General features: G+C 36.5%; 1 protein-coding gene across 2 annotated transcripts in view; it reads right to left on the reverse strand.

Moving 5' to 3' along the window:
• Positions 1-26,059, reverse strand: part of DYNC2H1 (dynein cytoplasmic 2 heavy chain 1) — a 187,464-nt gene that overhangs the window by 141,952 nt on the left and 19,453 nt on the right. For both annotated transcript variants that reach the window (XM_074860186.1, XM_074860188.1), the window contains exons 21-44: positions 22,076-22,225; positions 21,110-21,315; positions 20,042-20,197; positions 19,836-19,950; positions 19,272-19,442; positions 18,712-19,094; positions 17,829-17,961; positions 17,621-17,738; positions 17,343-17,455; positions 17,134-17,253; positions 14,241-14,391; positions 11,321-11,523; positions 10,646-10,828; positions 10,252-10,434; positions 9,870-10,093; positions 9,020-9,135; positions 6,810-7,009; positions 5,893-6,157; positions 5,363-5,570; positions 4,873-5,002; positions 3,358-3,513; positions 2,068-2,327; positions 1,373-1,619; positions 474-625 (exon numbers count right to left, since the gene is read on the reverse strand). In XM_074860186.1, coding sequence (XP_074716287.1) covers positions 474-625; positions 1,373-1,619; positions 2,068-2,327; positions 3,358-3,513; positions 4,873-5,002; positions 5,363-5,570; positions 5,893-6,157; positions 6,810-7,009; positions 9,020-9,135; positions 9,870-10,093; positions 10,252-10,434; positions 10,646-10,828; positions 11,321-11,523; positions 14,241-14,391; positions 17,134-17,253; positions 17,343-17,455; positions 17,621-17,738; positions 17,829-17,961; positions 18,712-19,094; positions 19,272-19,442; positions 19,836-19,950; positions 20,042-20,197; positions 21,110-21,315; positions 22,076-22,225 — 4,343 coding nt within the window. The remainder of the gene's footprint in view (positions 1-473; positions 626-1,372; positions 1,620-2,067; positions 2,328-3,357; positions 3,514-4,872; positions 5,003-5,362; positions 5,571-5,892; positions 6,158-6,809; positions 7,010-9,019; positions 9,136-9,869; positions 10,094-10,251; positions 10,435-10,645; positions 10,829-11,320; positions 11,524-14,240; positions 14,392-17,133; positions 17,254-17,342; positions 17,456-17,620; positions 17,739-17,828; positions 17,962-18,711; positions 19,095-19,271; positions 19,443-19,835; positions 19,951-20,041; positions 20,198-21,109; positions 21,316-22,075; positions 22,226-26,059) is intronic.

The raw sequence follows: 26,059 nt of genomic DNA on the forward strand, positions 1-26,059 counted from the left end.
TGTTAATGTTTTTATTAAAAAGATACTGAGAAATTTCAATGAATAGCATCTCCATCTAGCAGCTAAGTAAAATTATCATTTTATTGCTACAGGCCACCATCAGAAATTTTCTAAATAGATCTGTAAATGTGTTCAAACTTACAAACAAACAAACAAACTTCTTTTCAATTTCTCTAATTTTGTAACCAAATAGCACCTTAATATATAGCTGCAGAAAGCAGTTTACTGAAAGCAAAATCACCCAATAGGAAACATATTTCAAACACTTCACTATCAACAGGTAGTTCCTGACTGCTCCTTAGCTGGTTTCTAGTGCCAAGAGACAAACAGCATCAAATCTGAAGATCCCAAACTGTTAGAAAAGATGAAAGACTAGAACAGCCACATATTCATAAACACCAAATGGAGCAAGGGCCCTATAAACAAAGACTGAATCTGAGTTCTGAGAGTCAAATTAATTTCCACATACTTACTCAATTGCACAGACACGAACAATAGAAGTAAATCTGGAGGTAAGTTTATGTCTTCCTAATGTTCCTCCAGCAGACATGGAAGCCACAATTTGGATGTTTTCTAAACCAACCCATTCCAGATTTTCATCATAAAATCCTTGATATGTAAGAACCTTTAATAATTAAATAAATACCTCATTCAAAGAAAGCCAACAGAGTATCAGACAAAAAAATTTAAAAAATGAAAGTGAGAAGTATACCATTATGACTGTTTTCTTAATTGTCAGAGGTATACTACTCCCAGTTTGGTGTCATTTGCTAACCTGCTGAGGGTACACTCTGCCCCATTGTACAGATCATCAATTAAGATGTTAAACAGGTACTGACTTCCAAGTAGACTCTGTGTCACTGATCACCACCTGGCTGTTCAGCCAGTTTTCAGCCCACCTCTCTATCTGCTTATCCAGCCTGTACATCAAACAGCTTTTCTGTGAGGATCTTCTGGGAGTCAGCATCACAGCCTTAGTGAAGTCCAGGTAGACTAGACCCACTGCTCTCCCCTCATCTACCAGGTTTGTCATTTCATCACAGAAGTTTACCAAGTTGCTCAAGCATGACTTGCCCTTGGTAAATCGATGTTGACTACGCCTGATGATTTTCTTGTCATTCATATGCCTACTGCATTATAACTCTTTGAGGAGAGCATTGTGTTTATTTACTTATGTATATAAGCCAAATAAAAATGGTACCTTTTTTCTGGCTGACACCTACATATTCTATCAAAGTACAAACAAAACTGATGTCAATACAGATGCTGGATGTTAACTCTGAAAATAATCAATGTAGGTATTTTCTACATACACTAAACTATTTCCAGCACACTTAAGTGTCTTCATAAAAAAACAGACATAAGTATTCACCTGCTGTAGAAAAGCCACAAGAGTGCTTGTTCCCCATTTATCAGGTTTGGGTAGATTGATATCCTTTAAGTACAAAACAAGCCTTTCACAGTCCTTTGGTCTGTATACTCGCCCAGTATTTGTACTGATTACAATGCAAGTTTGACTTAATTTTTGTAGAAGATGTTGAGAAGTAGTTTGTGCACTGCAGTGAATGGTAGCAATCTGAGTGGATCGGAGTTGAGAAAATGCATAATGAAGCAGCATCCTAAAAAAGCAAATGTGTACATACATATAAACATAAGTAATACAGAAAGGCATTAAAATACTGTGTATCCAAAGATATTGTATAGTTTTTTAATTAAAATGCATATACTACATGCTGTATTCATGTAATAGGAGATGCATGTGGTTTGCTGAATTAATCATTCTTGCCTTTAAAATTTTAATATTTTCCATTCAGGAAACAGAAGAAGGTCCTTTTTCATATCTAAAAGCCTTATTCAGGTGTCTTGGATGCATAGTGGCAGCCTGAGCTTTCTCTGTAGATCTTCATAAGAATTTACCTATTTGGCACTACAGGAGGTTTGTTTCATTAACCTAAACAAGTGATATTCTAGCCGAAAGTCATACGATAAAACCATTATAACAAAATATTACAAACTTTGTCAAATAGATAGAAGTATATTTTGCTTAAAATAGGTAATACTTTTTACCCCTTTCCACATCCTTCAGGTCCCACAAGAAGAAATGGCTGCTTATTGTTAAAGTCTAGCCAGGGTCTAAAGTAATCTAAACCTCTCTGAATGTCAGGAGTTTGGATGACAGGAAGTGTTTGGAGATTACTGAAGTCATCAGCTGTTAGATTTTCAGGTTTTTTCAGCTGATATAGCATTAGCTGTCCAGTGTCAGTGTCATAATACGTGTCCAGGGGCTTCCTTGGATCCGGTGGAGATTCTTGTGCCCAACTGAAGATCTTTAAAAAAAAATTTAAAATAAAGCTTCTGTTAAATCCATACTCCTAATGACAAGATATACAATTTCAAGCTAAAGAATGTTCGAAGAATGCTTCTGTAAAATCAAACATTTAATTCTTCAATTTTATAGCTTTAAGACTGCCTTTGAAAATTCAATTATTATGCATATGCTTTATGATTAAGTCCTTAACTGATACAGTAACATACTACTCTTTCACATATTACATTTTCATAGTATAAAGAACATAAAATAAACTGCATTTACCAAAGATTTATATAGGCAACATACTTAATAATAATCCTAAGAACAAGATAACTCCTTCACATGCATCAATAGCTAATTCCAGAAGCTGAGTCCAAACCTTTACCATCTGCCCTGTATATGTGTTATAGCTCCAGGCTGTCTTTCAGAAGGAACTATTTCCTTCTCTCCAACACAAAACCCAAGTGTGATTGTGGAGATAACTATCTTCAGGGACAGCCTTCTGCAGACACTATGGACCAGTATACCCACACAGTTTTCCAACACTATTCCCTAGTCCTTGTGCCCTCAAGCACCTACACAGACAGAACCACACCCCAGTGCACACAACACATAACCTCAAAATAATGCTGTAAGAACACCTCCCTGGTGAGGTGAAACAAAGCCCTCATATTATTATTTCAAACATTCTGAACAGAAAGAAGACATACGAAATAAATCTGCATTACATATACACAATACATACACACACACAGAGTCTGCTATAGTGACTCCTTGCATAAAACAGTACGGACAGAGGCCATTCTGTATCTCTTGGTGCAGCATCAAAGGATTGCTATCTGGGCTGGAGGCACTTAGCAGTCTATCAGTGAGATATGAAACATTCCTTTACTTCTCAGCTATTTCCCTATAGACAACACAGATTGCAAAGGAATTAGAGCACCAATATTCTATTATTGTAAATTTGCATTGTTAGAAGACAGAAAATCACTATTCCTACTACATATACTGAGGCTTCTAATAAACTTGCTGAAAAAGATTATTACCTCTTTTGCAAATTCTTGTCGTGATTTCATGTTGAGATTGCCACCAAGACCACGTAACAAGTTAATAATAAACTGTCCACGATCAGTACACCCATGAAGATGAGACAGTCCATTCATCACAGTTCCAACTAAACTTGTTTCTACCACAGGGTCATTCTGTAAATTGCAAGTGGTAGTAGATTTAAATATATTCCTAAAAGTAAATGTGATGTATTACTAGCAGACGATTGGTCATTGCTCTATGACACTTCCACAAATGATGAAAGATCTCAACACTGTTGTTGTCCACTTGACACGAAATTACTTTTTAGCATTGATTGGAAGTTTTAATTCTAGACTACACATTGATGTAATTTAGGATAAGCAATCAGAGCTTTCCTTACAGATTTTGAGAATCTATAAGACATCAACATAACTGTATACTGAAAATCTCTCTTGTGAATGGATTCTTCAATGGATTTTGATCTTTAGCACGAAAGCGGATTTGCAGTCTCAGGATCAATGACATGGTTTTTCCTCTGTATTCACCTGAAGATACTTTAAAAGTCTAAAAATCTCCATGGGTGAAAGAACCAAGAGGGGAAATAATATTAAAAACACAACAGGAGCATATATGTTCCCCAAGGGGAGGTAACGCAGGTCTCCCAAACACTAGCTTACTGGTTGCAGCACTGGGGATTTCTCCTAAATAATCTTTTGTGCAACATAAGCCACTTGTTCAATGCAAATGCAACTCCTTCTGAAGGGGAGACAGGGAAGCATCTAGAATCCTTATGAAAATCTAGCATATATAGAACAATTATTATTATGATGTACATCCCCAAATCACAGAATACAGGTAATATACAAAGTTTTGGACTATGCTTTTTTAATATTGCAATTACATACTACCTTTCACCTATTAAAACATCTTTCAGTTAAGGTTTTGAGTAGAATCCTAAAGAGCTAAAGTTATATACTTAAATCTGGGACAGTTTAGTGGGAGCTGTTAAAATTTAGCATTCTGAACAATCAGACTACATTTTTAGATATGCCTCTATCAATCTTTTTAGGTATCTAGCATTACATTTCTCCTCAGCCTATTACAAGGTTCAGTCTACACTGTCCAACTTTTCAAATTTTAACTATTTTTTTTTTTTTTACAGACAGTAACTTACATCTAGAAAAACAATTTCTTCACTTTTCCATTTTTTAGTTAGGCATTTAGATCTTTCAGATCTTTGAAAACATACAGAAAAATGTCTGGTATGAATATTAAAGAGAGACATTGTTTCACAGAAATACATATGTTTCATTAGTTAAAATTGTATTAAAAGTTTCAAAACTTTAAGTTTTTGGAAACTGATTAGAATAGTTCCAGTATTAATCTCATTAAGAAAACAGCTACCAAAAAAGCACTGAGATTTTTTTTCTTAAAATTTTAAAATTTTTATGAACAATCTCTTCAGTACTAAACTATAAAAATGGATCATCCTTAACAGAAGCTGAAATTTGATTAAGTATTCAGTTACTAACCTTCTTCACAACCCAGTTTAAAGCCTTTTCAAAATAGTCCCCAATCCAATTTTCAAGGTTGTATCTGCATTCTTCAGGCTGACTTCTTAGCCAAGACTTTATAAGAGAATTAAGATCTGTATCTTCATCACTAGGTCAAAGCAAAACAAAACAAGATTAAGACAAATACAAGGCATCTACATCTTCACATAGACAGGTTCAAAGACAGAATTCCAGGAAAAGTTCAGGGAAATACTTTAACAAGAATTTCTAAACAATATTTGGGCTCTCTTGGGGTCACACACAAAGAATCCACCATGTCTCTTTCAAAAAGTCTGAGCTGTACAAGCCAAAAGATTATAAAAAGACAGTGCAGAAGACACATGCAACCTAAAGCAAACTTCTCCAGTGATTTGCTTCATAACTGTAAGAAAGTAATTAAATTGTTCCATATACTTCAGACTGTCTTTCAAGAAAAGTATGTATATAACACTATAGTCCTGTGACTTACCTCAGAAAGATCATTCCCATTCGAGATATTGTAGCAGGAGAGGCACAGCTAAGGTCATGAGTTTCAAATATGAAGTTCACATTTGAGCCAAATTGAATTCTTTCTCCACTAGGCATAGTCAACAATCTGTTGTCATCCAAAACGGAATTCAAAGATTCAATCCATTCAGGATCAATATCACCATCACAAATTATCCATGAAGTAGTATCTATTTCCAGACACAAAAATAAAATATCAAACCCAAGAAAAACACTGAAAGAATACCTCCCCTTGCTATTTTAACTCTATTTAATACTCTTTCTTCATTATAACTGAAATATAAGCTCTATGAAGATATTCCTTACATGCTTTACCTTCTGCTGTCTATTTCTGCTTTCTTATCACAAAATTTGGAAAGTATATATCAGTGTTCTTGACTATGATTGTCACCAAAAGTTTTTCTTGCCTTATGCTATCCACAAATAATATAATATAAAAATGTAATTTCAGTAATTTAAGCATAGTGATGTATAACTCCCCCACAAACGTACCTCGGGGTTCTCGTACTACTTGTCGAGCACTATTTGTAAGCACGCCATCAGACCATTCTCTGGTATCTATGTCAATATGGCCTAGTAACTGATGTCGAGGCATAGCTTTGGGATTCATAGTATACTGTTTCACTACTTTGCCAGTTTTACCAAGTGCTGTCTTTAACATCCGCCAAAGTGTTGATTTCCCTCCACCACTTGGACCTACAATAACTACACCCATTCTTTGACGTAGTTGTTCATACAATTCCAAAGTCTTCTTGATCTAGATAATAAAAGAGATAACGGCTACGTGAAGTCGTAAAGCTAAATCAATCATGTCCTTTTTTAACATTTTTCCAATTTACTTTGCATGCAGTCACTTTATTTCTATAATTTTATTTTTGAAACAACTGATACTCGCAGAAGTAATTAAAATTATGACACTAATGAATATCAAGAAACTTACTTTGCATGTTAGAAACATTTCACTAAATTACAATATAAAAATATCAGCCCTCTTTGGCCATATTTTTACTGAGAAATTAATAAACATTTAGTCACAAAAGTTCATCCATCCCTGAAATAAATAAATATAAATTAGACACAGAACGCTTGATAAAACCAAATGTTTACACGATTAACTTTCACTGTCCAAAATATTCATTGGCATTTGCACCTGGTTTGAACAAACCTGTGTGTCACATGTTCACATCTTAATTTTCCTTGCTCTATTTTTCTTTCAATTACACAACTGATTTATCATGCTTCAATCACACACATTTATTTTTTTACATACATGTAATTAGAATCAACTATCAGTTATTCTCACTTCGTTATAAAAGATTTCTTTCAAAAGTAAACAGAAATGAGTCAAATGTAATGTTAATCAATTCTAACTGAGAATAACTCATTTTGCTGTTGTAGGTGATGTTTACCTGTGTGCTTATAATTTCCAAGTTTGCTTCTTCAAAGACTTGTTTTAAAGCTGCAGTTAACTCAGCATACTCCACATCTTTAAAGTCAATACCAGGAAATACATCTTTAACCAGTGCATCAAAACGTGCACAGTCCGCAAATGTCAGCTTTGACATGGTATTAAGCCGCAGAGCTTGAACCACCATGTGACTTTCATTAACTGGAAATAAAAGCAAAGAAGCCAGATCAGTTTAAGCTGTTTGTTGGGTTTTTTTTTCTTTGGAATATATCAGCACTTAAGCCCATACTGCTAAAATGTTGAAGGTGGAATCACAACGCAGATTACCATCCAGTTGACGTACCACTCTACGTGGAAGTTAGACGAGTGCCTTACTGTAAGTATCATACATGCTCACAAATGCATGCTATACAGATATGAGATGGTTATGATGCTGGCCAGATAGTACATAAGAGCGTGATGATTAAAGAGTGGGACTAAGAGTAGCAGTGGACAATAGCTTACTTCTTAAAGCACTCATAAAAAATTAAGGACCTGGATTCTAGACCTTACTCTGCCAGAGCCAGTTTGAAGTCACATCTCTTAAGTGCATCCTAATTAACTATGAATATTCCAGAAATAAACACTGTCTACAACTCCTCCTGAATCTGAAGTACCATGTAAGTGTTTTGGGACCAGAAAGAAAACAGTCACAAGAAACCTTTACTGTGCCAGAAAAATAAAGATACTCATGATAGAAAAGGCAAAAGGCTCTGATCGATCTCTGGTTTTTTTGCTTTTTAATCAAATTACTTTCTCACATAAAACATGTACATTTTCAGAGAGCAGGACTAGAAACCACAGGTGAAAATCATCCTGTGTTTCTGTCCTCCTTCTGATTGCATGATTGCCCCAAACCAGACTGCACTGTAGCCCAAATTCAACACAAGGGACAGAAAGTGTCCATTCCCTAACCTCCCTTTTTCCTGTGGCTTTTTCCCAAATGTTCCAGAGGTTAAGGATTAGTATACCCTTCTAGAATCTGGAAAAAGTTCAAGGTTTTTCATCCTGAACAATGCCTTAAATCCAAATGCTTCTACAGGCAAATTTTCTAAATAGCATGATAAACAGTTAAGAGGAAAAATGCTGACATTAAGAAACTTGATTTAGAAAGGTTGAACTGCTTTACTAAAGGAAGTAATACAAAATTTAAGCAACAATTAAGAACATGGTCAACATTCTGACATGCCAAAGGATTTTGACTCAACAATACAAGCAAACTTAATGAAGCAGGGAACCACATTTGTTGGAAATATCTTAAGTTTCTCAAGCTAAGAGATAAAAATAGAAATTAAAAAAAAAAAATCTGGGTTTAAATCATAAGCTAAATCTACCCATCTTGCCTTTCGCAGGGTTATTGAAAATCATATTTTAAACCAGATCAAACAAATTTCAGCAAATTTCACATGAAGCTAAAATGTCATAGCAAGTAACAGTGATGGAAACGTGCCCTAAAACACATTGCTGGTAATCCTTCTTCGGCACATCCAAACTAAAGTAAATTACAAATCCTTTAAAGTTGTCAGACCATTTGTTATGCCAAGATTTGTAAACCAAGGCTGGCTCTAAAACCTTTCAGATATATGCTGTTTAAGCAAACATGAGCAGTAGTTGTGTCCGAAAGATGTGAAATGCTCATCCATCCCACACTCTGAATTCCCACTCATTTAACATCTAAACAACAACAATCATTTTTAAAAATCTGTTAAAAAAAATACAGTGACCCAGTCTAGTCCAATACATTTCTATGATTTCTAACTGTCCTTATATTTGTCTCTGTCTACCAGTCTGAACTAATGCCATGTGACAATTTTAGCAAACCTCAAATTGAATCAAAACGGTCTGGTGACTGATGAATAATGACAGCATCAGATAATCAACTTTCCTGTCCTAAGCCACATGAAAACAAGAGTCTTTGAGAATCACTCAAAATCATTGCAGAATAAAGTCCTATATCTATGTTCTTATCAGATAAACGCTCAATCTAGAACATGACAACAGTCTTTTGTGATCTCCTAATGAAGGAGAACTTTCACAGATATTTTCTTCTTTTCTAAATTGCCTCCAGATACAAGCCACAGCTTCTCTAAAGTCCAGTGAACAAAAAAGCTGTATTGAATTATATCTGTACAATATCCTAAATGATCAAAAGTTTGGCATGGTCAACCTTACTTTCTTGCTTTGCTTCACTTTTTTTCAGCTGATGAAGAAGACTGCCACAGCCTCTCAAAACAGTCTTCAATGCTCGTAAACCCCAGTCATAGTGCTGCTGTGGTGTCAGAAGCTCCCTAAATTTAAAAACAGCAATATTGTAATAAGTGTTAGATGACACCACCTGAAATTTTTGTACAGCAAATGAACATGCTCATAATATTGTTCTGGGCAAAACAGAAACTGACAAGTATTTGTAGCACCATCTGAAATGCATTTCAGAGATATACAGCACTAATTAAAACCTCTGAATTTTGTTCTAATATGCATATTTATAATAAAATAGTCATTTGCATTTCAACAGCTGCAAGAGTCTAAATTCAACACAATGCTTGTAAGCATTTATATTTAATGAGCATAATAGGGGAGCAGTACTTTGCCACCTTGAGATTATAATTGCATACCAGATATTTTCACACTGGAACCTCCCAATATATTGCAATATTTTTATTTTATAAGTTAAATTAGTGTCTACAGACATTTGCACGGTATACCACTCAGATTTAAGAGCTGTATTGAATGTAAAACCAGATAACTCCAAACCTGCAGTTTTATGTCTAGTTTTGTTTCTGACACATAGCTTTTCACAATATCCAAGACATAAAATATTACAGAAAGTTAACAGAAAGTATGTGCAGATTGTATCCCTACAGTCATGCTTTGGCATAGACGAGATGGAGAAGAAGTAAGATGGCAGTGAGATAACCACAAAGATCAATACTAAATTAAAAGCAGGAGGGAAGAGAATTAGAAAGGTAACATGACTAAGGGGAGAAAAAAAAAAAAAAAAAGAAGAAAAAAAAGAGCTTACCTTGCTAGATTAAAAATAGCCACTAATTTTCTACCAAGTATTTTAGCATCCTTAAAGCCTTCTGAATACAAAATCACTTCTGCAATGAGTTCATTGTCTGGATGAGTCATAGCAACTGGCCTGAAAAGTTGTTTGAGGTTATCAGGTAGTTTTTGTCTTCCTCCATAACCTTTTCCAGCAGGATTCAGAGTGATAAAAATTCCAGAATTATGATCCATTTCAACCTAGCATTAGAAGTGCATTGTAATAGTATATTGTCATATGAAACAGTATTGAGAAATTTTCAGTGGGCTGTGTTTAGTTACAGTAATCAGCTTTTAAGTTTGACCCACTTGTTTATAGACTATTTTTATACGAAGAAAATAAGCAAGTTTTGTTGTACCTTTTTGCCAAGCATCTCACATACAGGACTATGTTTCTTCAATGCATGTTGAATTGTCTGAATCTGCATGGATACTGCAGACAATACAGCTTCCTCAAGTCTATTGAATTCATCAAAACAGCCCCAGGCACCACACTTCACTAAGCCGACAAATATGCGCCCCATCGACTTCACATCAATGCCCTCAAAATTGAAAAGAATATTATCAAAATTCAAATAACAATAAAATAATGAAAGACTGTCTTCCCATCTGTTAAAAAATATGTCTTTGGAAATATCCGCAAATTTCTAATGGAAACTGACAAATTATCAAAAGTATTTCTAGAATATAATATTGCTTTATGAAGTATGGGCATAGATATCCATTTCCTAAATTATACAGAACCATATTCACCTCATCACAATTAAAGACTAACACTTGTCTTCCAAGAAGTCCACCCAAGGCCTTTACTGATTCTGTCTTTCCAGTTCCAGCTGGACCATAGGGATTTCCTCCAAGGCCCATCTTCATAGCCTGAGTAAGAGTTAGGTAACACTTATCTGTCAAAGGTGTATAAACAAGTTTTGAGAAATTACCCTGCAGAAACAAAACAAATGATTGGTAGACAGAAATTATTGACAATGTAATTTCATTAATTTCATTCATAAGTCATTAATTTGAAAATATAACACAACGGTCAAGATTACTGTCTCATTAAGTATATGAATTTGTTTACAGTTATGAAGGTTTCCTAATTTTATATAAGATGTCAAAGCATTGTGCAAATTTTTTTTAGAATTACAGAAAAGGGGTCAATACAGATGAAACTGCACTCTGACATATAAAAATAGCAAGCATGTTAGAAATATTTATATGATAATGTAGCTGCTTTCCATACAACTTACATTTACCCCATTAATATCAGTATGAAAATGTTTACCCTACCTTTTAGTATTTTCTATGAAACATCATGCTAAGGACACAACAAAGTTGAAAAGATGGGAACAGTTGGGAGGCAACCAACAGCATGTGTGAAATCAGTTTGACACTTATATAAAAGCCACCAGGTAAAAAATAAAAATACCACACCTGATATTCGTAAGTATATTGGAGTTCAGCATCTACCATCTGAACATAACATTTTTGGTCTTTCATATAAAATCTCAGCTGCTTCTTCCAAGCCCAGTCTTCAACGTTGTGAACCTGAGCTTGATTCAGCTGCTTCACCACATCAATGTTATGAATGATATCAAGAATCAGAGCTTTAAGCTTGAGCTCAAGGATTCCTGATTCTGCAAATAACCACACACAAAAAAAAAAAATCACAACAGTGTAGTAAGGAAGACACGTTACCCATTCTCAAGTTCATTGTGCTGCTTTCTATTATCAGATTTTATTCAGATCTTGTGTCAATTATATACAGAAATATTATTATCTAAAGCAAGCAGCATAAAATGAAATCCCGAGGGAGAATGTGAATCATCATGTAACTTCAGTCATTTAGAAGTGATTTTGTCTGCCTCTATACTCAATACAGAGAGAGAGGCTTTTCTAGAAAGTACTCCATTTCAGGAGAATTTACAACTATGTCCATTTCAGTAATCAGTGTGGCACAATCTGTTAATTGATCTGCTGAGGATCACAGAATCACAGAATCATCTAGGTTGGAAAGGACCTTGAAGATCATCTAGTCCAACCTTTAACCTAGCATGGGCAGTTTCCAACTACACCATATCCCTCAGCGCTATGTCGACCTGACTCTTAAACACCTCCAGGGATGGGGACTCCACCACCTCTCTGGGCAGCCCATTCCAATGCCTAACAACCCGTTCTGTAAAGAAATGCTTCCTAATATCCAGTCTAAACCTTCCCTGGTGCAACTTGAGGCCATTCCCTCTTGTCTTATCACTCATTACTTGGTTAAAGAGGCTCATCCCCAGCTCTCTGCAACCTCCTTTCAGGTAGTTGTAGAGGGCGATGAGGTCTCCCCTCAGCCTCCTCTTCTCCAGACTAAACAACCCCAGTTCCCTCAGCCGCTCCTCGTACGACATGTGCTCCAGACCCTTCACCAGCTTCGTTGCCCTTCTCTGGACACGCTCGAGTCATTCAATGTCCTTTTTGTAGTGAGGGGCCCAAAACTGAACACAGTAATCGAGGTGCAGCCTCACCAGTGCCGAGTACAGGGGTAAGATCACTTCCCTGTCCCTGCTGGCCACGCTATTTCTGATACAAGCCAGGATGCCATTGGCCTTCTTGGCCACCTGGGCACACTGCTGGCTCATGTTCAGCCAGCTGTCAATCAACACCCCCAGGTCCCTCTCTGACTGGCAGCTCTCCAGCCACTCCTCCCCAAGCCTGTAGCGCTGCTGGGGGTTGTTGTGGCCCAAGTGCAGCACCCGGCATTTGGCCTTATTGAAACTCCTACAGTTGGCCTTAGCCCATCGCTCCAGCCTGTCCAGATCCCTCTGCAGAGCCTCCCTACCCTCGAGCAGATCAACACTCCCACCCAGCTTGGTGTCGTCTGCAAACTTACTGAGGGTGCACTCGATCCCTTCATCCAGATCATCAATAAAGATGTTAAACAGGAGTGGCCCCAAAACCGAGCCCTGGGGGACACCACTCGTGACCGGTCACCAACTGGATTTAACTCCATTCACCACAACTCTCTGGGCCCGGCCATCCAGCCAGTTTTTTACCCAGCAAAGCGTGCGATCATTCAAGCCTCAAGCAGCCAGTTCTGCCAGGAGAATGCTGTGGGAAACGGTGTCAAAGGCCTTACTGAAGTCGAGGTAAACTACATCCACAGCCTTTCTCTCATCCAATAAGCAGGATCTGAAAACCATACTACACATGCTCTGGCGATTTTACTCAGAATAATTAGGGTGATGTGGAATGAATGTTCATTAGCAGATTGGGTGCATTAAGTGTACTCTGAGAACATATTGTTTAATTTCGTTTCATTTGAAAGAAATCCAGTTTGTGTCCTCCAATACCATTCCATGATGGGAATTAAACCAAAGTAAGTGGGGATAGTCAGGGAACTCACTTCAAAATCACACCTATTATCCAAACTAAAAAGTTACTCTAAATATATTATATAATAGATGAATGAACACTCTTTATAACTGATGACATTTCTCTAATGGTTATAGAAAGAGCACAGAAAGGGAGCTTAGATAAAGAACCACACTTACAGACTGCTGAAGGTAGGTGATATGAATCCTATTCCTAATAATATATCAGATGTTAACGGTTCACAAATTCTAAACTGGAATTTAATACAGTAAGTAGCTATACAAATGTGGTGGAAGATTGTCAACTACATGTCAAATTGAGTCTTTTTATGCGTATACAGTAAGAGTCATCTCACCTAACCTACACTTTAGAATTCTGCATCTGAGGTAGTCATTCAAAGCCCCCCTTCTGGTCAAAAGAGAGGAATAAGCACTCAAAGGCATAATTATTCTAACCCATTTGGACTATAACAGATAGTGAACAATCATGTCTTGAGAATAACTAGTTTATTGGTTTTGCTACAGAGTTATTCAAGAATTATTAGTTCAGATGCAGATATAGACAACTAAGAGAGAAAAAGATAATCACCTACACAGTTGTACAGAATATATTGGCATGACATAATGTACCTCAACTGTTGTTTAGGCAGGTGCCATGAAAAATAACACTAGAGCACAGTTCAGTAGGTGAGGACAAATTATCAGCAAATATATAAACCAGAAAGTATTAAAAGCTATTAACAAATTAATTAGAGAGGTTTGCAAATATATAAATGCTCCATGGTCATTTCTAATCTAAATAAAAATCCATTGCTCACTCTGAAATGTTAAATATACTAATCTTGGCAGTAATACTGGGTAACTTAATGTAACAACTTTATGAACTCAAATAAAGACAGATTTATACAATTTTCTGTTTAAATAAACAGAATGTTAAATACTATACAACTACATAGTCATTATAAAGAACTATATATTAATTATCATTTTTATACCTGTACTCCCAGTATCTTCCATACTAGTATCAATGCTGGTATAATGTTCCAGTTTGGCCATAAGTTCTAATTCTAATTGTTGCAGACTGTGGTCTTTGATAGCACTTTCAACATCTTCAGTGAACTGAATTTGTTCTGCCAAGGAAAGAATCTTTGGAAGAAAAAGTTCAAATTACATTTTATAAATACAGAAGACAAAGAAAAAGAGTTTTTCAATTAATTTGTAATTGCTTATTATGTCTGAAATTGAAAGTATTTTACTGTATCATTTTTAAACAAAGCCACACATTTGCTATGCTCTTAAGAACAAATATAGCCATCTTAAAACTGGACAAAATTTACGAAAAACTTGCAATGTAATCTAACACAGCAAGTCCCTTAGCTGTTCTACAGCATGTGCTAGCAAAATTTTTAAAGTATCTTTTCCCATTAAATATGTCAGATGGAAACTACCATATTGTAGGCATGCTGAGCCCGTATTTAACAGGCTCAGGAGCACCTCTGACTTTCTGTGCCACTGATATGCTAATTTTGCATTCCAGGTTATAACACTCCATTTATATTCTAATTACTTTACATTCACTGGAAAAAACCTGTCTTGAGATACGAAGGTTCAGCCAAACCTGGAACTGGAAAGATCTGTAACAAAAAATTCCACCAATTATGCCAATCTGAAGATTTGTAACAGTAACCACATTCTGGGGGAAGGAGTAACCAGCAGACCTGCGAGGGAGTGACAGACAGGATCTCTGAGCAAAGGGCATGGGGTGATGTGACAGGAAGGGCTCACAAAAAACATCAAAATGGGACTTAAGTGGGGTCACCTCCGGCACTTGCATGTCAGCAAAGAAGTGCCTACAAGGCAGCATTATGGAGAAATATCCCAAACCCCCTCCAGAAACTCAACGTGCTGGAGTGCCCCTAAAATGCCTGTTCACTAATGCATGCAGTATGCGGAATAAACATAATGAATTAGAGATCTGTGTGCAGTTGCGGGGCTACAATCTTGTTGGGATCATGGAGATGTGGGGGGTGACTCCCATGACTGCAACGTTGCAGGGAGGAAGATGAGGAGCTGGAGTTGCCCTTTATGTGAGAGAGCAGCTGGAGTGTATAGAGCACTGTCTGCAGATGGATGAGGACCCAGCTGAGAGTTTATGGGTTAGGATTAAAGACAGGTTGGGTCAGGGTGACGTTATATTGGGTGTCTGCTCTAGGCCACCTGACCAGGAGGAACAAGTGGATGAGGCCCTCTACAGACAGGCCCTGGCCCTGGACTTCCACCACCCCAATACCTGCTGGAGGGGCAACACAGCAGGACATAAGCAATCCAGGAGGTTCCTGGAGTCCATGGATGACAACTTCCTCATCCAAGTAATAGAGAAGCTAATGACAACAGGTGCTTTACTGGACACAGTCCAGTGAAGGGCCACAAAGATGATTAAGGGACTGAAGCATCTCTCCCATGAGGAAAGGCTGAGAGGGCTGGGACTGTTCAGCCTTGGGAAGAGAAGGCTCAGGAAGGGATCTTACCAATTTCTATCAATACCTGAAGGGATTGTGCAAAGAAAATGGTGTCAGGCCCTTTTCAGAGGTGCCCAGTGACTGGACAAGAGGCAACAGGCATAGACTGAAACACAGGAGGCTCTGTCTGAACATTAGGAACATTTTTTACTCCAAGGGTGACTGACCACTGACACACGTTGCCCAGGGAGGTGGTGGAGTCTCCATTCCTGAAGACATTCAAAAGCCATCTGGACATGGTCCTGGGTGAATCAGCTCTAGGTGGCCCTGCCTGAGCAGGGGTGTTGGACCAGATGGCCTCTAGAAGTCCCTTCCCACCACAACCATTCTGTGATTCTGTGTGATTGTCTGTGCTACTGGTCAAAATTGTATAAAAGAATTTCATGTTCATGACTATTTCTGTTTATACAGTTAAGCTTTAGAAACTATATTTTAATCAGATTCAAAACCAGCTTTTTATGTTACTAAGTCTTAGCAACCCTGTGTGTAATATTCACTACCAACTAAGATCAAGATTTACATCAAATTTAATAGATGGATATTAGATCAGGTGCCATGTAAAAGATTTGAGTATTTCAAATGTTTAAAAAGAATCCTAAGAACACATATTTTAAAGAATTTCTCTATACTGCTGTCCTGGTTTTGGCTGTGATAGAGCTAATTTTTCTCCCTTCTTAGTAGCTAGAATAGTGCTGTGGTTTGGGTTCAGTGTGGGATTTGATATGAGAATAATGTTGATAATGTACTGATGTTTTTAGTTGTCGCTAAAAAATCAAGAACTTTTCAACTTCCAATGTCCTCCTAGTGCTCAGGCATACAAGAAGCTGGGATAGAGCAGCACCAGAGCAACAGACCCCAACTGGCCAATGGAATATTCCATATCATATAACCTCATGCTAAGTATATAGGTGAGGGTTGAACAGGAAGCTCACTCTCAGTTCCAGGACTGTGGTTTCAGGATTCTCTCTTCTCTGGGATCACTAGCCAGGAATGGGCTGAGCATTAGTCAGTGAGTGGTGAGCAATCACATTGTGCATTACTCGTTTGTATTTTCTATTATTACTATTATAATTATTATTTTAATTTTATTTCAATTATTAAATTGTGTTTATCTCAACCTATGAGTTTCCTTACCCTTACCTCCCCAATTCCCTCCCTCTTTCCCCGGGGTGGGGGAGGGTGAGCGAGCAGCTGTGTGATGTTTGGCTGCTGGTCAGGTTTAAACCATGACAACTATAAATTAATAAAATGGATTTGTTTGTGGTTATTTTCTTCCAAATCCATATGTATACTTCATTATGAGACTTCAGAAAATAGCTTATTTGGTAAATCTAAGACTACATAGTGGTATTACTTGATTAACTACTACCTGGGAAGGAAAGAGCGATGGATCAATTGAACCTTGTGATTTTTTTCCAGCATCAACACAGTCAATTAACAGTTTTTTCAGGGTCTCCTTCATCTCCAAAGCCAAACTGTTTAGCCACACCTGATAAAGAGATGAAAAAACCTCAAAAGTCACATTACAAAATAATTTCTCAAAGACACTTGAACTACACTTGGATGTGATTTTCTTACCTCCACATCATTTGACAGAAGAACTTTATTTCTAAGTGGCACAGTTTCTCCTTCTACAGACTTCATGGCAACTATGTATTTAAATTCTTCATCAAAGCTCACACTATTAATGCCTATTAATCAGAAACAGCAATGAAGTTATATATTGTTAAATTCAAACATTAATTCCTTAGTGTCTAGCAGCAGAAAAAGAAAAAAAAGTCTGCAACAGATTATTTAGCTTTGAAGAACCTTATTTTTAAATAAGTACATTTCACAAATGAAGATTAATGCTTTACCAGCAAAAAGTTTCTTAAGATGAGACTGGATAACCAGAGGATTTGTGGACTGTCCTAAAATTTCTAATAAGTCATCATCTCCAATGAAATAGAATCTTGGAAATGCTGAGCGCTTTTCCTATATAAAAACAAAATAAATCAGTTTTGTTTATTTAAATTCAAACTTATTGACTTTCCTTATAGAAAACTATATTAATGTCAGCTGTACCTCCAAAAACTCATTCAAAGATCTCTGACATCTCTGAAGCTGGTCAAGTATGGTAATTAAGGTATTTCTTATTCCTGTCCGGGCATTCAGTGATGTTATCCTATTGTCACTCTTGATATCTGACATAATGGATCTTGACAGAAAAAAATTGAATAATTCATAAAACAGCCATTAAAATTTTAATCTGAATATGATATACAAGTAATTATGGAAATAAAAACTAAAGCAGAGGTAAGTCATATAAATAGATGATATATAACTTTCAGTTTTCTGTATTAATGATGAAACATTTCAGAACTCACATCAATGCTTCCAATGTAATTTAATAACAACTGTTTCTTGCTAAAATGTCTCTACCCAAAACCAAGAAAATTCAATTCCTGGCATTTATTTCCTTGTAAGAAGTCATTTTAACTCATATCAAGACAGATAACGGTACATATCTTTCTACATTTCTAGAATCTCCTTCCTCTTTATCTCTTTGACTTGTTTGGAATAAATAAAGCATCTGTTTCTCCCAGAAGTCCATCTGTGTACTTTCTTAGTGAACAAAGTGCTTGTCTTCAACAAGAAATGATTCTTGAAAAAACAATTACATCACCTCTGCTTCTGTTGACAAGACAGATCTTGTGTTTGCACAATTTGTTCATGATCTTTGACATGTGTTTCCCTTCTTCACATGTACCCCATTAAATGAAACCTACATTACCACCTTTATTCAGATCTATGTCACTGTCACACATGTATACCTACTGAATGCCTGCTGCTGACCCTCATCTCCATACATATTCCAATTGTTCCATATATTTTCTCCATGAAGAATGTTCTAGCCTACACATGTCAAAGACACTACAAAAAATAAGTCACATTCCATAACACTAACCTAAAGTCTTCATCAACTCTGTTAAAACGAGCCTGTTCTTTGGGCAGAGCTCCACGACCAAATATCGGTTCCAAATAGACCCATTTCCTTTGAATTTGGTTTAAATTCTGTAGATACTCATCCAACTCAGCCAGCTTTTTTTCCCAGATGGACACTTTATCTTCAAAACCTTTGTAATACGGAGAGTCCTTGAGGGACTGTAGAAGACAGCGATGATCTCCAACTTGGTTGACTATGTCCTTCCAGTCTTTAATAAGCTTGATAGTCTTGCTTTGGCTATCTTCATAATCTGTTAATGTAAAGACAGCTCCAACTCCCCAGAGTTCAAGCTCACGTAATGCTTCTCTGATTGTGACTTCACCTTGGGCTCGACAATTCAAATCCTATTTAAAAGCATAAATTTCATTTGAAACTACAGAGTTTGCAATAAATTTTCCATTCAAAAATACAATGTAAGTTCTATTTCTTTAGTAATAAAAATAAAAATATGCATACAGAACAAAATATACTACATAAAATAAACCATAAAATACAGTACCTTTATTAGAAATTATTCATACCTTAAGTTCTGTTGCTTTTTCTATAATGGCATCTGTCACTTTTAGCAAATCTCCAAATAACAAACCCTCAAGTGTAGTTCCTCGGGGAAGACCCAGAAGACGAAAGAGATCCAACCAGTGGTCTGGAGAAAGATGTTCTCCTCTTACATATTTTAGGAGTGGAATTATCATCTATAGGAAAAAGGCATATGTGAATTAATCTAGTCTTTATGAAAAGTGTATCTGTTTGATTACAAATTCAAACAAAACCAAAAAATTCAAACAAAACAAAAATTTACATTCTTAAACTGAAGTACATTTTTTTTAGTTTCTAGATTTAATGTTTAAGAGTACAACCCCGAGGAAAACTCATTGCTAAATGTGTGTTTATGTAAACTGTAGTGACCCTCCTATTCACTGTGAGGAACAAAAGTGAAATGTTCAAAACGGTATCAAAAGATATTTTGTTAAATTGTAACTGATTTTATTATAAGAACTGAACAATGAGCTACAGAAAGAAGTATATTACCCAGTAATACCAAATCCTTTGTTGTTTTATACCCCTTTTTGTAATGAGTATCTTACTTTATATTTGTCCACTTCTTTTTGCAACTTTACTGTCATTACAGTATGTTCTTCCATCTTCCTCATTTTGTCATGCCAGTTAAACAGAAATTCTTCAAATAGGTATGTTTTACTCCTGAATGAAAATGAAATATAAAAGGATTATAACAACACAGTACTACAACCACATATATATGTCCATGAAAAATTAAGTAACAAAATCATACCTAAAAGTAATCCAGTCTTCTTTGGCTTTTTCCTGAAAACCTTGATGAAACTCTTCATACAATGCCCAGACTTCTGCACAACTCTTAATATCTTGACATACAACTTTTGACAATGAGAAGTCAGGCTCTTCCAATTTAAAATGATGGCATTCTTCACTGAATAAAAAGATCACTGTATTACACATTACATTATTCCACTATACATTTATGGTTTAAGTGATGGTATCATATGGAAATAATTATACTTTTTTAAGAAAAGCCATTAGCTTCACAGGAGAACAATGCTGCTAACTTCAATTTCCTTATAGTCTCTGTCTTGAATATTAATAATGAAGGAATACAAGGGATAACTCTCCTACACAGGAATCTTCTCCCATATTCACAATTATTCTCCATAAACTTTCATTTCTTTCTCATTTATGAGAAAAGTGAATTAATTTGTGCCCCCAAAAACAAAACTTGAAAGAAAGTAATTTTAATTGGTTGTTTCTTCCCATTAGGTAGAAAGAATAAGTTAATTTTATTTACTATCACATTTAAGTGCCAAGCAAAGAATTTAAATAGAAAACTTTGTCTGCTCAAGATTTGCAATAATGAGCTTACTGATAGGCGCCTGGAGCAAAAATCCTTTCCTTCTGCACAACAGTCTACCAGATAGGACACTTACACAAGAAATGGGAGAGGTGAGCTCTTGCCCACTTAAGTTACAAGAGGAATGAATTAATAACACCCACTTCTCGGACCAATATCCCAAACCTCCTCTTAGTGAGAATTCCAGAAGTCAGAATCAAGCCTTTAGCATACAGACTCCCTTATATGAAAGCCTAAGAGACTTCTTGAATTTTTCATTCCAAAAAACTTGAGAAAAACTTAGCTTGAGAAATTCATGTTATGTAAAATCAACAAAAAGGACCCTGAAAATCTAATGAAAAACATGTAATACAAATAAAATTAAATTCCTTACATTACCTGTTGTAATAAAAATTAGTTAACATTTTCTGAGATACTATTGTTGCAAAAGATCCACACATTAATGAATAAGGTATACAGGGAAATAAACATACATACATGAGCTTTTCTTTCACAGTTTCGAGTTCATCAAATTCTTTTTTTTTTTCCCTTATGATCTGAGCACTTTTCTCCAGCACATCCGGACCACCTTTTTCAATGACATCATCACTTGGCTTTAGCTGATCCCAACGAGCTTTAAACTTTTCCAGGTCTTGAAGATATATATTAATTCGTGAAATCACATTTCCTTTCATCATTTCAATCTGTAAAGCAAGAGTTAAAATGAAATTCCTTCAATGGTTTGTAACTACAAATATGATCAAAATCAAAGTATCAACTTCAAAACTTGATCAAAACTTGATAACTACAACTTGATCAAGCTCAAAAAACTTCTTGTATAATACCCTAAGAAATAGTTCATCTTTATTCTGCTGGGGTTTTTTTGAAAAAGGGGGCATTCATGGGTTTTTTTGTGCTGGTATTTCAGACCTATTTATTTGGTCTATGTTACCTATTTAGCCTGCATTTTATATCACATAGAAAAATGGCTATATTTGTATGACATTGATACCTTCAGTAGAACTTCAAATGAGTTCAGCAATTTGCCTATGGACTGGAATTGCAGGACTGTGCATAGTTTAGCAAAGTTGTGTGAAAAGGAATAAACAAGCATCAGTACTAAAAACATGATAAAAGTAACAAAAAATGCTATCTTTTAACTGTTGTCCTGTTTTCCTTAGTTAACCATTGCATTCACTAAGCCATCTCTGTCACCAGAAAGTTGAGACAGAAGTACAACAATGTAACATTCATTGCAGCATCAGTTCAACAGGAGTTTTATTTAGTTATTGTTTAAACAGTTAAAGTATTCTTCCTTTAAAGGCTCTCCCTCAACTCAGTAACTTTGGCGTTAGCACTGATCTGAGAACAATTATGGATTTAATCTAAGAAAAAAATATTTTTCCAGAGTTATTCAAAATAATTTCAACATTTTTAGGTAAAATATTAATCTTTCATCATTACCTGTTCTGTAATCATAAGCTGGTGGCTTTCCATCATTAATTCAAATTTATCCCATGTAGCTTTTAGGTTACTGATACTGTCCAAACCTGCACCAGCCACAGTTCGCAAAAGTTTGTTTTTATCTTCAGCCTCTTGAAACAGGAGAAAAATCTAAATTCAAACAGGTGAAAAATAAATATTTGAATAAAAAAATCAGCAAATCCTGTTTAGTGAAACTATAAGCAAATACATAAGAATCATCAACTGTGTATGCACAGAATCTATGCCTATATACAGCTATTTTTTTAATACTGTTTATAGAGTAACATTAAAACACTAGAAAAAATAGTATTTGGCCTATTTAGAGAAATTCTAAACCTTGATTCTAACATGAGTGTCCTGGTTTAACCAGGATAGGGTTAAGTTTCCCCAGCAGTGGGGGGGAGCTCTAGCCGGGTTATTCAGATACCATGCGGACGTCACATCCTGGCAGGTCACATTTTTCCTGGCGCGGGAGCGCGGTGCACTCGTGGTTTTGTACATCGTGCTTCCCACTGCTGTATTTGGTAGCTATTTTGCTCTGTTCACTGCTATCACTATTACTGTTATTGTTATTGTTGTTGTTGGTTGTGTTGCTATTGCATTGTTGTATTAAACCTTTCCTTATTTCAGTCTTGGGGCTTTGTATTTCACTCCCTTTGTGGGGGAGGGGCAGCGGCCGCGTGGTCTCAGACCCCGGCAGGGGCTAAACCACCACAATGAGATACACAGAAGTGAATGTTTACTATGAAACAGAAAAATGCCTCTTTATATATTGCAGAGATCCACTCAATCAGATTCGAGAACAGCAGCAGAGCAACAGAATTCAGTAAATAAGTATGTGAATGTGTTGGGACTGGCTGGGATGGAGTTAATTTTCTTCATAGCAGCTCATATGGTGCTATGTTTTAGATTTGTGACAAAAACAATACTGACAACACACTGATGTTTCACCTATTGCTGAACAGTCTTTGCACAGCATCAAGGCCTTCTTTGTTTCTCATTCTGCCTCCCCACCCCCCGTGAATAGATTGGGGGTACACAAGAGGTTGGGAAGGAACACAGCCAGGCAAAGATATTTCATGCCATTTAATGTCATGCTCAGCAATAAAATGGAGTGGAGTGGGGTTTAGGTAGGTTAGACATCTTTTGCTCAGGAACAGGGTGGGCATCAGTCTATCCATGGGAGGTGGTGAACAATTGTCCACTTGTTCTATTTTAATTTCTTTCTTTCTTTCTTTCTTTCTTTCTTTCTCAAAACTATTTTGATCTCAATCCCTGAGGTTTCTCACTTCTACTCTTCCTTTCCTCTTCTCCTCTCCCATCAGGGGTGAGGAAGGCTGTTTGAGTGAGTAAGTGAGCAAGTAGCTGTGTGGTGCTTATTAAGAGCCAACCAAATAAAAAAAAAAAACAAAAAAAACCAACCACAATTCTTTTAAACTATATAAGTCAGGAGAAACTGAAATAAACACATACAGTTTTACACATTTACTAAAATGTTCTATTAAGTATGTTTTCCTTCAAAAATTAAGAGGTGACCATGGGCACTAATGCTAAGGAGCAATACTGTTTTGTAAATTATAGAGAATGAATTCTCTTCAACATCCAACAATTCTCCCAGAGTTGCTACAAAATGTACTTATACCCACACAGTTAAGACTCAGTTAGCAGCCAAACAATTAAACTGTATCCAAGAAAAAGATTAAGCTAAAATTAGATGTCTGTACATGGGCTTGTTAAGTAGGCATCTAAAACTCCATTATCACCAAAGAAGTCATTGAATACAAGGTCTCGATCATTTAATGACAGAGGTTTCCTGCATTACTTGAGATCTCCTACTCTATCCCATCTGCCTTACATCCACTGCCCCAAAAGTTATGGGTCTTCCATACGTCCTGTGTCCTATCTGCCAGCCTTGTCTGGAGCTCTCAGGATACACCAGGACATCCCCAAAACAGTAGACACCTACGTATGAACAACTGCATTGAGCTCTTCAGGGAGCTAAGAAATCAGTTCAGGAGGATCAGGCACAGGGTGGTCTACTTTAGGGTGAAATGAATTGCTTTAGGCTACAACTGACTACATTCACTAGCGACTTGATTCAGTTTCACAGAATCACAGAATCACAGAATCATCTAGGTTGGAAAGGACCTTGAAGATCATCCAGTCCAACCGTTAACCTAGCATTGGCAGTTCCCAACTACATCATATCCCTCAGCGCTATGTCAACCCGACTCTTAAACACCTCCAGGGATGGGGACTCCACCACCTCCCTGGGCAGCCCATTCCAATGCCTAACAACCCCTTCTGTAAAGAAATGCTTCCTAATATCCAGTCTAATATCAGATTTGTTTCTCACAAATACGTGTCTAGCCTCCAGTTGCCTCCAGTTGCCTGGCTTCCAGTTGCAACTACAGAAAGGCAGAGGCCTCCCAGAACTCCTCTGTTATGTCTGCCACTCTTGTGTGGATGTTGGATATGCATCTCAGTAACTCTAGAACTGCACTATGCAGCTGAACCAGACTTCTGCTGAGTATATTAACATCACACATGCTGCTGACACCTGCACATACACATCTAAACTCTGATACATTCATTTAGAACTGAATCTTCTTCTGGATAAATAGTGTCTGATTGGGAAGAGTCAATATGGTTTTTGTAGAATTCCACAATTTTGTAGAACCAGAGTTCTTTAAAGGCATCAGTAAGGGTATGGATGAAGGAAATTAAAATTATATATTCCAGATGGGTTTCCAAAAAGCTTTTAACACAAACCCTCACCAAAGGCATTTAAGGAAACTGGTAACCTTGACATAAGAGCAAAGGTCCTTGCAGAGATAATTGAGTAAAAGATTGAAAATGGAGAGAGGAGAAAATGGCTAGTTCCTGCAATAGAAAAAGGTCACTCACAGAGTTCTGTAGGTACCTGCGCTGGACTGCTCAAGGTGTTTATAAAAGAGTTGGAAAAGGAGACTAGCCTGTGAGATGATAAAATTTACTGGTAATACTGTGTTATTCCAGGCAGTAAAACAGTTCACCTGTGAAAAACTGCAGAATGAACTTAGAAAAAATAATGACTGATGATACTGGTGACATATATACAGATAACCATAAACTGACATATATGTGAAAAAAAAAATTCACACGTACACATTTAGTTCTAAGATAACGACTGCAGTTGAGGATTGGTATTTTGGGGCTATGACAGTCAGCTTTACAAAAATGCCAGCTTAGTCTGAGCAGTAGAAAGTAATTCAAATGTTAGGAGTCACAATAATCAAAAAGAGAATGAATGCTATTTCATCATATAAATCCATGATTTGTTCATATCTTAAAAATGATGCAAAATTCTGTTGGTCCCACAGAAAAATATTGCAACACAAGACTTACCAAAGGGCAACAAGGGTGATCAAAGTTATGAGTGGCCTTATGTATTAGAAAAGATTAGGTAAACTAAAATTCTTCAATCTAGAAAAGAGATGGCTGATACAGAACATAACAAAGAATACAATCATGGGTCATGAAAAGGAAGAATAGAGACTGATTGATTCATTTCTCTTCCAAAGTAAGATTCAAATGGTATGAAGTTAACAGATGGCAGGTGAAAAAAAAATAAAAGGAGGGCTCCTTCATGTAATGGATAATCAATCTACACTTTAATAGAGCGTATCTTGAATGTCAAAGGTATATTTCCTTTCAAGAGGTGACGAGGTAATGTTGTGGAAGAGAAGTCAACTGAGTGTTACTGTACGCTCAAGAACCACATAAAATTCAAAAAAGTTCTGGCTGAAAGCTGGAAGTGCGGGAAAGCATCAAATATGCTACCCCAATTTTATATTTTCCCCTAGGCAGCCACTTTATTCTACTGCTGAAGACAAAATCCTCTGCTACATGAATCGCTGCCCTGACCCTATATGGCCACTGCATGCTCTAAACTAGTTATATTAAATATAAGTTTCCATACTA

The sequence above is a fragment of the Strix uralensis genome, chromosome 2 (assembly GCF_047716275.1).
Source record: "Strix uralensis isolate ZFMK-TIS-50842 chromosome 2, bStrUra1, whole genome shotgun sequence".
NCBI lineage: Eukaryota > Metazoa > Chordata > Aves > Strigiformes > Strigidae > Strix > Strix uralensis.